This window comes from Palaemon carinicauda, chromosome 27 (assembly GCF_036898095.1).
Source record: "Palaemon carinicauda isolate YSFRI2023 chromosome 27, ASM3689809v2, whole genome shotgun sequence".
NCBI lineage: Eukaryota > Metazoa > Arthropoda > Malacostraca > Decapoda > Palaemonidae > Palaemon > Palaemon carinicauda.
Window position 1 is genome coordinate 510,763 of NC_090751.1, and position 15,207 is coordinate 525,969.

Sequence of the window (15,207 nt, forward strand, 5' to 3'; positions counted from 1 at the left end):
TTTTGATTGGTCTTTTAGTGTTTTTCCAAAGAAGAAGCAAATATGTGTGATTTAGAATGCAAATAAAATTTTGATTGGTCTTTTGTGTTTTTTTTCCAAAGTAGAAGCAAATATGTGTGATTTAGAATGTAAACAAAATCCTATCAAATTTTGGGTTTAGCTGTGCTAATGGTAAAAAAAGGGAAAAATTTTCAATTAAGAGCTTGTGACTTTACAACATCTAAAGGCATTAGAAATCTGAAGATTATAAGAAAACTTACAAAGACACATCTAAAAACTTAGAACCAAGCATAACTTGGCAAATTTGTATATACTTAAAGCTTTTGTACAATAACCCTCTATCACATATTCAGAAAATTCATATAATATGCCTCTAAAAAGCAGTCAGCTATAATGTATAGGAATAATTATGAATTTAAAACTAGAACAAAATGTTGAAGCATATCTGGCAATGGCAAGGAAAAATTTAAATAATTCTCAGTTATAATTTTTTGGGCTGTGACACTAGATGTAATTCTTGGCCTGTGACCCAAGATGTAATTTTTGGGCTGTGACCCATAATTAAAAAATGAACATTTAATATTGAGAAAAAGACCCAATAATATTAATCCGGAGAAATGATTAACCTTGGATTACAAAATAATATAAATATTTAGGCTATAAATGAAAAAAATAAGTAACTTTAATCTATAAAAAGTTTTATTCCCTGTAAATATCCTCACATGTGTATGATGTCTCATTAAAAAAAAAAAAAAAAAAAACTTCGTACACAGTTGAACAGAGTCTCGTGTCTATCTGAAACTGGCGTTTTAAATTGGCAATATTATATAAATGGTCACATTCATCAACTTTAATGGAATACCGGCAATGTACTATGTACTGTACAAAAAATTGTCCTGTCACTACAGTTAGAACATAAAAAAAAACAAATTCGAATACTGACAAACTCTAAAAAAATAACTATTTTGAAATGTAGTTGATTGTAACACAAACTAATTTAAAAGTATCATGTTAACAATTAAAATCATATACCCATAAAGTAAGTGACTTGTGATGGCTAATAATGTTACGCACTCAGTTACAACTCGATCATTGTTAACAAGCTCTTTTATAATGACTGAATGACTGGCCAAATATTCACTAGGATGTAAGAAAAAACCTGAATGGATGGGAACAATAGTGTTGAATCTTTTGGGAGTCAAACACTTTCCCGAACCAAGAAGGACTGGAACGCTAATTTGAAGGCAAAGTTCACTGTCCTTTGAACAAATGCTTTCGTAACAGGCAACACTAGAATGAAATCATACTTAGGTTTTTAAATAATAAATCCCAAGTCATAGGAAAGCCATAATGAAAAATGTATATCAAGTATACAAAGACCAGTATGAGATGAATAACAAAAGTCTAAAAGGGTTAAACATCACAAAGTAATAAAGTGGCGTAACATAAAAAATTAAGTAATGCGTTATTTAGACATGTCACTCACCAGTCATGTACTAAGGTGAGTATGGTCTTCCTAGGTTGATGCATGCACAAATTTTACACATTACTACAGTTGGAAATATACACTCTCGGTGCTCAAACACAATCAATATGGTCATTTAAAATGCTGTTTTAACAATATATATATGGCTCCAAGTTGAATGAAATTTAAAGATATTAAACAATTTAAGTTTTTAAAAAATTATTTTCACTTCTCAATACAAAGTGAAATTATATTGATTAACTGAGGAAGAATCAAAACCGTTTTACATTAACTAAATGTCACTCCTGAATGCTATACAAAACTGTCTTTATTTTTTACCCTGTTGAAATAATTTGATTAAGGTACGAGCTCTTGTATCCCTCAATGCTAGAGCTCTCATGATGGAAACTATAATACATAAAAGATTAACAGGTCTTCTAGGAGAAAAACACTCCAAAATCAAACCATTGTTCTCTAATCTAGGCTTGTGCAATGTCTTAGATTAGAGTTCTCTTGCTTGAGGGTACACTTAGGCACACTATTCTATCTCATTTCCTTTCCTCAATTGGCTATTTTTCCTGTTGGAGCCATTTGGCTTATAGCCTCCTGCTTTTCTAACTAGGATTTTAGCTTAGCAAGCAATGATAATAACAACTATGCAATATATATATATATATATATATATATATATATATATATATATATATAATGTAAATATATATATGAAGCATGGAGTAGGAGATGATGAATGGAGAAATATTGATTTAAAAGCTCAAAATAGACGACTAGCGAAATATAACCGAGGCCCCTGGTGTCAGTAGGTGTAGGAGGAGATGATGTTTATATTTATATTTATATATATATATATATATATATATATATTTATATTATATATATATATATATATATTTATATTATATATATATATATATATATATATATATATATATATATATATATATATATATATATATATACTGTATATATATATATATATATATATATATATATATATATATATATATATATATATATATATATATATATACTGTATATATATATATATATATATATATATATATATATATATATATACATATATATATATATACTGTATATATATACATATGCATATTCATTTACGAACATTTAATTGGGCAAAAACTGTAATTCATATACTTAATAAACCATAATATATACCGAATTCTAAATGACCATATTTCATATCCGTGAGCACTTTCTGTGTATCATTATTTATTCAATTGTATCTATATTCTAGTGCTAGGCAACAGTTTAGTGCAACAGTGTATCTAAAGGGTTTCTTCTGAGATGATCAAGACATAATTTTAGCAGTACTACTATCATATCGGCATTAGAAACTCCCATAGTCTTGTAAAGAGAGAACACGTTAGTATTAGAAACACGGCAGCTGTTAGACTCTCTAGCTCGGCCAGAGTGCCCTTCACCATTTCTTTAGACAAATGTTCGTGAATTATCTTTTTCTACGTTACTGTATTTACAATATCTTTTTCTCCAGGTTTGAAAAGATATCTAAATATATTTACGGCTAAGAATTTACATTATCACATCTATTTATCTGTGTACTAATTATATTTCATAGGATCAAGAAAGTTAAATGCCAGTACTGTTTTTGTCAGGTAACAATGATGTTTTAAGTTACGCAAACATTTTGCAAAGGTATGTAAATTTACATTCTTTATACAGAACCTAATATAAATCACCCACTGGAGCAGGCGTAGTAAAATCTATGTATAATATCAGAGTTTCTGGGAGGTGCAAGGTCCTACACATAAGTATGAGGCTTACAGTATTAATGAATGGTGTTTAATTACCTTACTATTCCAATCAAATACACTGAAATACAAATTCTTAACCCTTTTACCCCCAAAGGACGTACTGTACTGGTACGTTTCACAAAACTCATCCCTTTACCCCCATGGACGTACCGGTACGTCCTTGCAAATAAATGCTATTTAAAATCTTTCTTGCATATTTTTGATAGTTTTTTTGAGAAAATTCAGGCATTTTCCAAGAGAATGAGACCAACCTGACCTCTCTATGACAAAAATTAAGGCTGTTAGAGCAATTTAAAAAATATATACAGCAAAATGTGCTTGAAAAAAAATAACCCTTCGGGGTTAAGGGTTGGAAATTTCCAAATACCCTGGGGGTAAAAGGGTTAAAATCATTCCATTGAAATTCTGTTAATCTTTAAAGAACTCCATGTTTTGAACTCATCTGGCAAACAAAATTGTGCTTCTGACGTCTTGTCTCTTGGAATAATAATCTCTTTAGTGAAAGAAAATGGATGACTTTCAAGAATATATTCTAGAGAGGCATTCAAATAACTGTACTAAATTTCAGTAATTATATTTCACACAAGGACATAGTGAAACGGTTTATTAGTTTTTTTATAATATAGGTTGTAAAAAGAATATTTAATACTACAGCATTGATCTAAATTTGATTCTTCTTTATAAATGTATGAGTTACTAAGTTAGCTTTGAGATTGCTATGCTAGTCTTCAACAGAAATATATTATATTGGAGAATTTGAAGGCTCTAATCAGTTTCAATTGAATGATATGCGAAACATACAAGGACACTCTTTTATATTACCTGTATATTTTGTAAGTAAAGAGGAAACCATACCAGTGTCAAAAGAGGTCAGTAATTTAGTTCAGTTTGCAATATATCAAAAGAAGAATGTGATTTTCAGCTATTAAACCCACAAGCTTTCTTGTTTAAGAAATTTAATTTTTGGACGAACAATGTGGGCAACATTTTTGTTCTTGCTAAGTCTGCTAATAACACTACAGAATACAAGTTTATAATAATTTTGTTTTACAAGTAGAATTGCCATTTTACCTGCTCCAAGTACCTCAAGTATGTAATTCATATAATCTTTTATAATATTTGAACCATGAAATAGTGTGATGTATTTTGAAAGCTAACTATCACAGTATTCTTAAACTTAGTGATATATGTATGAAATCTAACATTAAATAGATATAGTAATTAGCTTAAATTTAAGGTAATAACAATGATTATTAGAAAGTTCTTATGGAACTGCATTACCATTAATACCTTTTGTTAACTATACTTTGCAAAACGTTTGACTCCAGAAAAAAAAATCGTACAATGTCCTTCAGTACAATTTAGTCAACATCTCATTTATAAATATACCATATTACACGGAACAAATTCTGCATAGAAAATGGAAGATATATTTGTCACTTCATTTTTAGTGAAGCGTATGTCAATTTTAGCCATGAAATTTGAAAGCAACACAGAACTCAAATAGCGAAACTTCACATTACTGCAAAGGAGACACCTAGGCTAGGTGACGGCGCACTTACTTGATGTATGGCTGGTGGAGAGCTACGAGACAACAGTGGACGGTGATGGTAACGGCCGAGAGATGGAAGTAGTCGAAAAGCACTGGAAGATGGTAGTGAAGGCCCCTGTGGAAGAAGAACAATCATGGAAAAACCCAATTCTGTTTAGTATAAGGACTACTTTTCTCTATGATCTGAAAGCCCTGTGGCAGAACAAAATCATGGGGAAACCCAATTCTGTTTAAGTTTAGTATTAGGACTACTTTTCTCTATGATCTGAAAGACCCGTGGCAGAAGAAAATCATGGGGAAACCCAATTCTGTTTAAGTTTAATACAAGGACTGCTTTTCTCTAAGATCTGAAAGCCCCGCGGCAGAAGAATATCATGAGAAAACCCAATTCTGTTTAGTATAAGGACTACTTTTCTCTATAATCTGAAGGCCACTGCAGCAAAAGAAAATCATGGAAAAACACAATTCTGTTTAAGTTTAATACAAGGACTGTTTTTCTCTATGATCTGAAGGCCACTGCAGTAAAAGTAAATCATGGGAAAACACAATTCTGTTTAGTATTAGGACACTTTTCTCTATGATCTGAAGGCCACTGCAGCAAAAGAAAATCATGGGAAAACACAATTCTGTTTAGTATTAGGACACTTTTCTCTATGATCTGAAGGCCACTGCAGCAAAAGAAAATCATGGGAAAACACAATTCTGTTTAAGTTTAAGATAAGGACTACTTTTCTCTATAATCCGAAGGCCACTGCAGTAAAAGTAAATCATGGGAAAACACAATTCTGTTTAAGTTTAAGATAAGGACTGCTTTTCCCTGTGATCTGAAGGCCCCTGTGGCAGAAGAACAATCATGAGAAAACCCAATTCTGTTTAGTATAATGACTACTTTTCTCTATGATCTGAAAACCCCGTGGCAGAACAAAATCATGAGAAAACCCAATTCTGTTTAGTATTAGGACTACTTTTCTCTATGATCTGAAGGCCATTGCAGCAAGAGAAAATCATGGGAAAACACAATTCTGTTTAAGTTTGATACAGGGTCTGCTTTTCCCTATGATCTGAAGGCCCCTCTGGTAGAAGAAAAATCATGAGAAAACCCAATTCTGTTTAGTAATAGGAATACTTTTCTCTATGATCTGAAGGCCACTGCAGTAAAAGTAAATCATGGATAAACCCAATTCTGTTTAAGTTTAATACAAGGACTGCTTTTCTCTATGATATGAAGGCCATTGCAGTAAAAGTAAATTATGGGGAAACCCAATTCTGTTTAGTATTAGGACTACTTTTCTCTATAACTTGAAGCCACTGCAGTAAAAGTAAATTATGGGTAAACACAATTCTGTTTAAGTTTAATACAAGGACTGTTTTTTTCTAAGATCTGAAGGCCACTGCAGCAAAAGAAAATCATGGAAAAACCCAATTCTTTTTAAGTTTAATACAAGGACTGCTTTCCTCTATGATCTGAAGGTCACTGCAGCAAAAGAAAATCATGGGGAAACACAATTTTGTTTAAGCTTAATACAAGGACTGTTTTTCTCTAAGATCTGAAGGTCCCTCTGGTAGAAGAAAATCATGTGAAAACCTAATTGTATTTAAGTTTGATATGAGGACATCTTTTCTCTATGATCTGAAGGCCCCAGTGGCAGAAGAATATCAATCTTGGAAAACCTAATTGTGTTTACGTTTGATACAAGGACTGCTTTTTTCTATGATCTGAAGGCCCCTCTGGTAGGAAGAAAAATCATGAGAAAACCCAATTCTGTTCAAGTTTGATACGAGGACTGCTTTTCTCTATGATCTGAAGGCCCCAGTGGGAGAAGAATATCATGTGAAAACCTAATTGTGTTACACTGAGTACAAGGAATATTTTCTTATGAACTGAAAGCCCCTGCGGTAGAAGAAATCACGAGAAGACCCAACTCTGATTAGTACAAGACTACTATTCACTACGGGATACTATTGATATTGTGTTATTAGGTCCTTTGACTGGCCAGATAGTATTAAATTGGATCCCTCTCTCGTTACGGCACATTTTTATATTTGCCTGCACATACACAGAATAATCTGGCCTATTCCTTACACATTCTCCTTTCCTCATACACTTATCAACAGTAAGGTAACAAAAAATTCTTCTTCGTTCAAGGACTTAACTACTGTACTGTAATTGTACACTGGCTACTTTCCTCTTGGTATGGGTAGATGAGGCTCTTTAGCTTTAGTAAGCAACTCTTTTAGGAGAAAGATACTTCAAAATCAAACCATTGGTCTCTAGTCTTAGATAGTGCCATACCCTTTATACTATAGTCTTCACTATCTTGGATTAGAGTTCTCTTGCTTGAGGGTACACTCAGGCGTACCATTCATTAACTTTTTTACTTTTTTTTTATCTATGTTGGAGCCCTTGGGCTAACAGCATCCTGCTTTTCCAACTAAGGTTATAGCTTGGCTAGAAATAATAAATAATAATAACTGTTGTATAAATATAAGTACAACCTCTATACCAGCATCATATATATTGTAGAAGAATCCAACATATATGAACATTGCAACAGTTACACATGAGCAAAAATCTAATATATTGTATTTAAAAATTTACAGCAACTTTGTATTAAGGTAATTAATAAGAGGCTGGGATAAAATATTGACAAACAATAATGTAGGCAGGAAGCTGATTAATTCTCTCTAATGACTGAATTTTGTAGTAAAAGAAGTTGGATCTAATTTTATGAAATCATTCATATCCTATTTCTTATTAGCTATTAATATTCTTAAGGTATATTACAGTACCAGCCGAACTCGGTTAAGTCCCTTGTCAGGCTGGGAGGAACGTAGAGAGGAGAGGTCCCCTTTTCTGTTTCATTTGTTTGATGTCGGCTACCCCCCAAAATTGGGGAAAGTGCCTTGGTATATGTATGTATATTGCTAAAATTTCAAGAAAATATTAAAATTCCTATAGAAATATAATTTTTCCTCAACACTGAAATAATTTATTTGCACAAATGTAGTAAGATAATTATGTATTCACACAATTCATTGATAATGTAGGCAATGCTGATTTATTTATATCAATTATATATACAAATAAAAATTTCTTAATAAAAAAGTAGCAGGTTACTCAAAATATATCTGTTTTGACATTGTCACTGTTTTTAGAATGATTTATTGTTAATTTATTCTCATCATTTATTCATTTCCTTACTTCCTTTCCTCACTGGGCTATTTTTCCCTATTGGAGCCCTTGGACTTATAGCATCTTGCTTTTCCAACTAGGGTTGTAGTTTGGCTAGTAATAATAATAATAATAATAATAATAATAATAATGATAATGATAACGATAATGATAATAATAATAATAACATTATCAATTGGCAAACATCAACATTTAAGAAATTAACCAACTGATGATTTGGGTCACGCTAATTCATGTATATCAAATTATACATAAATACTAAAATATCTTAATAAATAAATAATAGATCACTAAAATTAAATTAGGAGTAAAAACAACTACTGGAAAATCCAGGGTTGAGCTTCCAGCACTGATGACATGGAAAGTTTTCTAATAATCCTCCAGACGCAGGGAACTTCCAGGGGGGGGGGCCTTCCTCAATAAACCCAAAAGTCAACTGGTCTTTTAATTACTCTAGAATTAATCCGATCTACGATATCACATAGCATTGCTATAGTTATCTAAAACTACATTAACCCTTTTACCCCCAACCCCCAAAGGATGTACTGGTACGTTTCACAAAACTCATCCCTTTACCCCCACGGACATACTGGTACGTCCTTGCAAAAAAATGCTATTTAAATTTTTTTTTGCATATTTTTGATAATTTTTTGAGAAAATTCAGGCCTTTTCCAAGAAAACGAGACCAACCTGACCTCTCTATGACAAAAATTAAGGCTGTTAGAGCAATTTTAAAGAAATATACTGCAAAATGTGCTTGAAAAAAAATTACCCCTGGGGGTTAAGGTTTGGAAATTTCCAAATACCCTGGGGGTAAAAGGGTTAAATCTGTCTAGTGATTTACAAGAACATATATATTCAGCAAGGGTGGAAGAGACTCTTTAGCTATGGTAAGCGACTCTTCTAGGAGAAGGACACTCCAAAATCAAACCATTGTTCTCTAGTCTTGGGTAGTGCCATATCCTCTGTACCATGGTGTTCTACTGTCTTGGGTTAGAGTTCTCTTGCTTGAGGGTACACTAGAACACACTATTCTATCATAATTCTCTTCCTCTTGTTTTGTTAAAGTTTTTTTTTTTAAAGTTTATATGGGAGATATTTATTTTGATTTATTTTGATGTTACTCTCAAGATATTCTATTCTTCCTTGTTTCCTTTCCTCACTGGGCTATTTTCCCTGTTGGGGCCCCTGGGCTTATAGCATCCTGCTTTTCCAGCTAGGGTTGTAGCTTAGCTAGTAATAATAATAATAATAATAATAATAATAATAATAATAATAATAATAATAATAATAAGGGTGGAAGAGACTCTTTAGCTATGGTAAGCGACTCTTCTAGGAGGACACTCCAAAATCAAACCATTGTTCTCTAGTCTTGGGTAGTGCCATATCCTCTGTACCATGTTATTCCACTGTCTTGGGTTAGAGGTCTCTTGCTTGAGGGTACACTCGAGCACACTATTCTATACTATTTCTCTCCCTCTTGTTTTGTTAATTTTTTTTTTTTTAAGTTTATATAGGAGATATTTATTTTAATGTTGGTGGTGTTCTTAAAATATTTTATTGTTCCTTGTTTCCTTTCCTCACTGGGCTATTTTCCCTGTTGGAGCCCCTGGGCTTATAGCATCCTGCTTTTCCAATTAGGATTGTAGCTTAGCAATTAATAATAATAATAATAATAATAATAATAATAATGAAATTTCTTTAAAAATAATTTTTTACATTTTGCATTCCATGAACATTCTATTATTATTATTATTATTATTATTATTATTATTATTATTATTATTATTATTATTATTATTATTACTATCCAAGCTACAACCCTAATTGGAAAAGCAAGATGCTATAAGCCCAGGGGCTCCAATAGGGAAAAATAGCCCAGTGAGGAAAGGAAATAAGGAAATAAATAACTGAAGAGAACAAATTAACAATAAATCATTCTAAAAAAAGTAATGTCAAAACAGATATGTCATAATATATATAAACTATTAACAACGTCAAAACCAAATACGTCATATATAAACTATAAAAAGCCTCATGTCCGCCAGGTCAACAAAAAAGAATTTGCTCCAACTTTGAACTTTTGAAGTTCCACTGATTCAACTACCCCGATTAGGAAGATCATTCCACAACTTGGTAACAGCAGGAACAAAACTACCATATGGAAACTTTGAACTTTTGAAGTTCCACTGATTCAACTACCCCGATTAGGAAGATCATTCCACAACTTGGTAACAGCAGGAACAAAACTACCATATGGAAACTTTGAACTTTGGAAGTTCCACTGATTCAACTACCCGATTAGGAAGATCATTCCACAACTTGGTCACAGCAGGAACAAAACTACCATATGGAAACTTTGAACTTTGGAAGTTCCACTGATTCAACTACCCGATTAGGAAGATCATTCCACAACTTGGTCACAGCAGGAACAAAACTACCCTATGGAAACTTTGAACTTTGGAAGTTCCACTGATTCAACTACCCGATTAGGAAGATCATTCCACAACTTGGTCACAGCTGGAATAAAACTACCCTATGGAAACTTTGAACTTTTGAAGTTCCACTGATTCAACTACCCGATTAGGAAGATCATTCCACAACTTGGTCACAGCAGGAACAAAACTACCCTATGGAAACTTTGAACTTTGGAAGTTCCACTGATTCAACTACCCGATTAGGAAGATCATTCCACAACTTGGTATAACAGCAGGAACAAAACTACCCTATGGAAACTTTGAACTTTGGAAGTTCCACTGATTCAACTACCCGATTAGGAAGATCATTCCACAACTTGGTCACAGCAGGAACAAAACTACCATATGGAAACTTTGAACTTTTGAAGTTCCACTGATTCAACTACCCGATTAGGAAGATCATTCCACAACTTGGTCACAGCAGGAACAAAACTACCATATGGAAACTTTGAACTTTGGAAGTTCCACTGATTCAACTACCCGATTAGGAAGATCATTCCACAACTTGGTCACAGCAGGAACAAAACTACCCTATGGAAACTTTGAACTTTGGAAGTTCCACTGATTCAACTACCCGATTAGGAAGATCATTCCACAACTTGGTCACAGCTGGAATAAAACTACCCTATGGAAACTTTGAACTTTTGAAGTTCCACTGATTCAACTACCCGATTAGGAAGATCATTCCACAACTTGGTCACAGCAGGAACAAAACTACCCTATGGAAACTTTGAACTTTGGAAGTTCCACTGATTCAACTACCCGATTAGGAAGATCATTCCACAACTTGGTATAACAGCAGGAACAAAACTACCCTATGGAAACTTTGAACTTTGGAAGTTCCACTGATTCAACTACCCGATTAGGAAGATCATTCCACAACTTGGTAACAGCAGGAACAAAACTACCCTATGGAAACTTTGAACTTTTGAAGTTCCACTGATTCAACTACCCGATTAGGAAGATCATTCCACAACTTGGTCACAGCAGGAACAAAACTACCCTATGGAAACTTTGAACTTTGGAAGTTCCACTGATTCAACTACCCGATTAGGAAGATCATTCCACAACTTGGTATAACAGCAGGAACAAAACTACCCTATGGAAACTTTGAACTTTGGAAGTTCCACTGATTCAACTACCCGATTAGGAAGATCATTCCACAACTTGGTCACAGCAGGAACAAAACTACCATATGGAAACTTTGAACTTTGGAAGTTCCACTGATTCAACTACCCCGATTAGGAAGATCATTCCACAACTTGGTCACAGCAGGAACAAAACTACCATATGGAAACTTTGAACTTTGGAAGTTCCACTGATTCAACTACCCCGATTAGGAAGATCATTCCACAACTTGGTCACAGCAGGAACAAAACTACCATATGGAAACTTTGAACTTTGGAAGTTCCATTGATTCAACTACCCGATTAGGAAGATCATTCCACAACTTGGTCACAGCGGGAACAAAACTACCCTATGGAAATACATTAAAAGGAAAACGAATATTTCAATAAAAAAGAATTTGATTGTACCTAGTGGGAGAGGAAGTTCCACTGATTCAACTACCCGATTAGGAAGATCATTCCACAACTTGGTATAACAGCAGGAACAAAACTACCATATGGAAACTTTGAACTTTGGAAGTTCCACTGATTCAACTACCCCGATTAGGAAGATCATTCCACAACTTGGTCACAGCAGGAACAAAACTACCATATGGAAACTTTGAACTTTTGAAGTTCCACTGATTCAACTACCCGATTAGGAAGATCATTCCACAACTTGGTCACAGCAGGAACAAAACTACCATATGGAAACTTTGAACTTTGGAAGTTCCACTGATTCAACTACCCGATTAGGAAGATCATTCCACAACTTGGTCACAGCAGGAACAAAACTACCATATGGAAACTTTGAACTTTGGAAGTTCCACTGATTCAACTACCCCGATTAGGAAGATCATTCCACAACTTGGTCACAGCAGGAACAAAACTACCATATGGAAACTTTGAACTTTGGAAGTTCCACTGATTCAACTACCCCGATTAGGAAGATCATTCCACAACTTGGTCACAGCAGGAACAAAACTACCCTATGGAAACTTTGAACTTTTGAAGTTCCACTGATTCAACTACCCCGATTAGGAAGATCATTCCACAACTTGGTCACAGCAGGAACAAAACTACCATATGGAAACTTTGAACTTTGGAAGTTCCCCTGATTCAACTACCCCGATTAGGAAGATCATTCCACAACTTGGTAACAGCAGGAACAAAACTACCATATGGAAACTTTGAACTTTGGAAGTTCCACTGATTCAACCACCCGACTAGGAAGATCATTCCACAACTTGGTAACAGCAGGAACAAAACTACCATATGGAAACTTTGAACTTTTGAAGTTCCACTGATTCAACTACCCGATTAGGAAGATCATTCCACAACTTGGTCACAGCAGGAACAAAACTACCATATGGAAACTTTGAACTTTTGAAGTTCCACTGATTCAACTACCCGATTAGGAAGATCATTCCACAACTTGGTCACAGCAGGAACAAAACTACCATATGGAAACTTTGAACTTTTGAAGTTCCACTGATTCAACTACCCGATTAGGAAGATCATTCCACAACTTGGTCACAGCAGGAACAAAACTACCATATGGAAACTTTGAACTTTGGAAGTTCCACTGATTCAACTACCCGATTAGGAAGATCATTCCACAACTTGGTCACAGCAGGAACAAAACTACCATATGGAAACTTTGAACTTTGGAAGTTCCACTGATTCAACTACCCCGATTAGGAAGATCATTCCACAACTTGGTCACAGCAGGAACAAAACTACCATATGGAAACTTTGAACTTTGGAAGTTCCACTGATTCAACTACCCGATTAGGAAGATCATTCCACAACTTGGTCACAGCAGGAACAAAACTACCATATGGAAACTTTGAACTTTGGAAGTTCCACTGATTCAACTACCCGATTAGGAAGATCATTCCACAACTTGGTCACAGCAGGAACAAAACTACCATATGGAAATTTTGAACTTTGGAAGTTCCACTGATTCAACTACCCGATTAGGAAGATCATTCCACAACTTGGTCACAGCAGGAACAAAACTACCATATGGAAACTTTGAACTTTGGAAGTTCCACTGATTCAACTACCCGATTAGGAAGATCATTCCACAACTTGGTCACAGCAGGAACAAAACTACCATATGGAAACTTTGAACTTTGGAAGTTCCACTGATTCAACTACCCCGATTAGGAAGATCATTCCACAACTTGGTCACAGCAGGAACAAAACTACCCTATGGAAACTTTGAACTTTTGAAGTTCCACTGATTCAACTACCCCGATTAGGAAGATCATTCCACAACTTGGTCACAGCAGGAACAAAACTACCCTATGGAAACTTTGAACTTTGGAAGTTCCATTGATTCAACTACCCGATTAGGAAGATCATTCCACAACTTGGTCACAGCGGGAACAAAACTACCCTATGGAAATACATTAAAAGGAAAACGAATATTTCAATAAAAAAGAATTTGATTGTACCTAGTGGGAGAGGAAGTTCCACTGATTCAACTACCCGATTAGGAAGATCATTCCACAACTTGGTATAACAGCAGGAACAAAACTACCATATGGAAATTTTGAACTTTGGAAGTTCCACTGATTCAACTACCCGATTAGGAAGATCATTCCACAACTTGGTATAACAGCAGGAACAAAACTACCATATGGAAATTTTGAACTTTGGAAGTTCCACTGATTCAACTACCCGATTAGGAAGATCATTCCACAACTTGGTATAACAGCAGGAACAAAACTACCATATGGAAATTTTGAACTTTGGAAGTTCCACTGATTCAACTACCCGATTAGGAAGATCATTCCACAACTTGGTATAACAGCAGGAACAAAACTACCATATGGAAATTTTGAACTTTGGAAGTTCCACTGATTCAACTACCCGATTAGGAAGATCATTCCACAACTTGGTATAACAGCAGGAACAAAACTACCATATGGAAATTTTGAACTTTGGAAGTTCCACTGATTCAACTACCCGATTAGGAAGATCATTCCACAACTTGGTATAACAGCAGGAACAAAACTACCATATGGAAATTTTGAACTTTGGAAGTTCCACTGATTCAACTACCCGATTAGGAAGATCATTCCACAACTTGGTATAACAGCAGGAACAAAACTACCATATGGAAATTTTGAACTTTTGAAGTTCCACTGATTCAACTACCCGATTAGGAAGATCATTCCACAACTTGGTATAACAGCAGGAACAAAACTACCATATGGAAATTTTGAACTTTGGAAGTTCCACTGATTCAACTACCCGATTAGGAAGATCATTCCACAACTTGGTATAACAGCAGGAACAAAACTACCATATGGAAATTTTGAACTTTGGAAGTTCCACTGATTCAACTACCCGATTAGGAAGATCATTCCACAACTTGGTATAACAGCAGGAACAAAACTACCATATGGAAATTTTGAACTTTGGAAGTTCCACTGATTCAACTACCCGATTAGGAAGATCATTCCACAACTTGGTCACAGCAGGAACAAAACTACCATATGGAAACTTTGAACTTTGGAAGTTCCACTGATTCAACTACCCGATTAGGAAGATCATTCCACAACTTGGTAACAGCAGGAACAAAAC

At 34.4% G+C, this 15,207-nt stretch overlaps 1 protein-coding gene across 1 annotated transcript in view; it reads right to left on the reverse strand.

The window, feature by feature from the left end:
- The window catches only part of LOC137620482 (protein FAM135A), a 138,016-nt gene that overhangs the window by 46,896 nt on the left and 75,913 nt on the right, over positions 1–15,207 (reverse strand). The window contains exon 6 of the mRNA XM_068350647.1: positions 4,845–4,949. Coding sequence (XP_068206748.1) covers positions 4,845–4,949 — 105 coding nt within the window. The remainder of the gene's footprint in view (positions 1–4,844; positions 4,950–15,207) is intronic.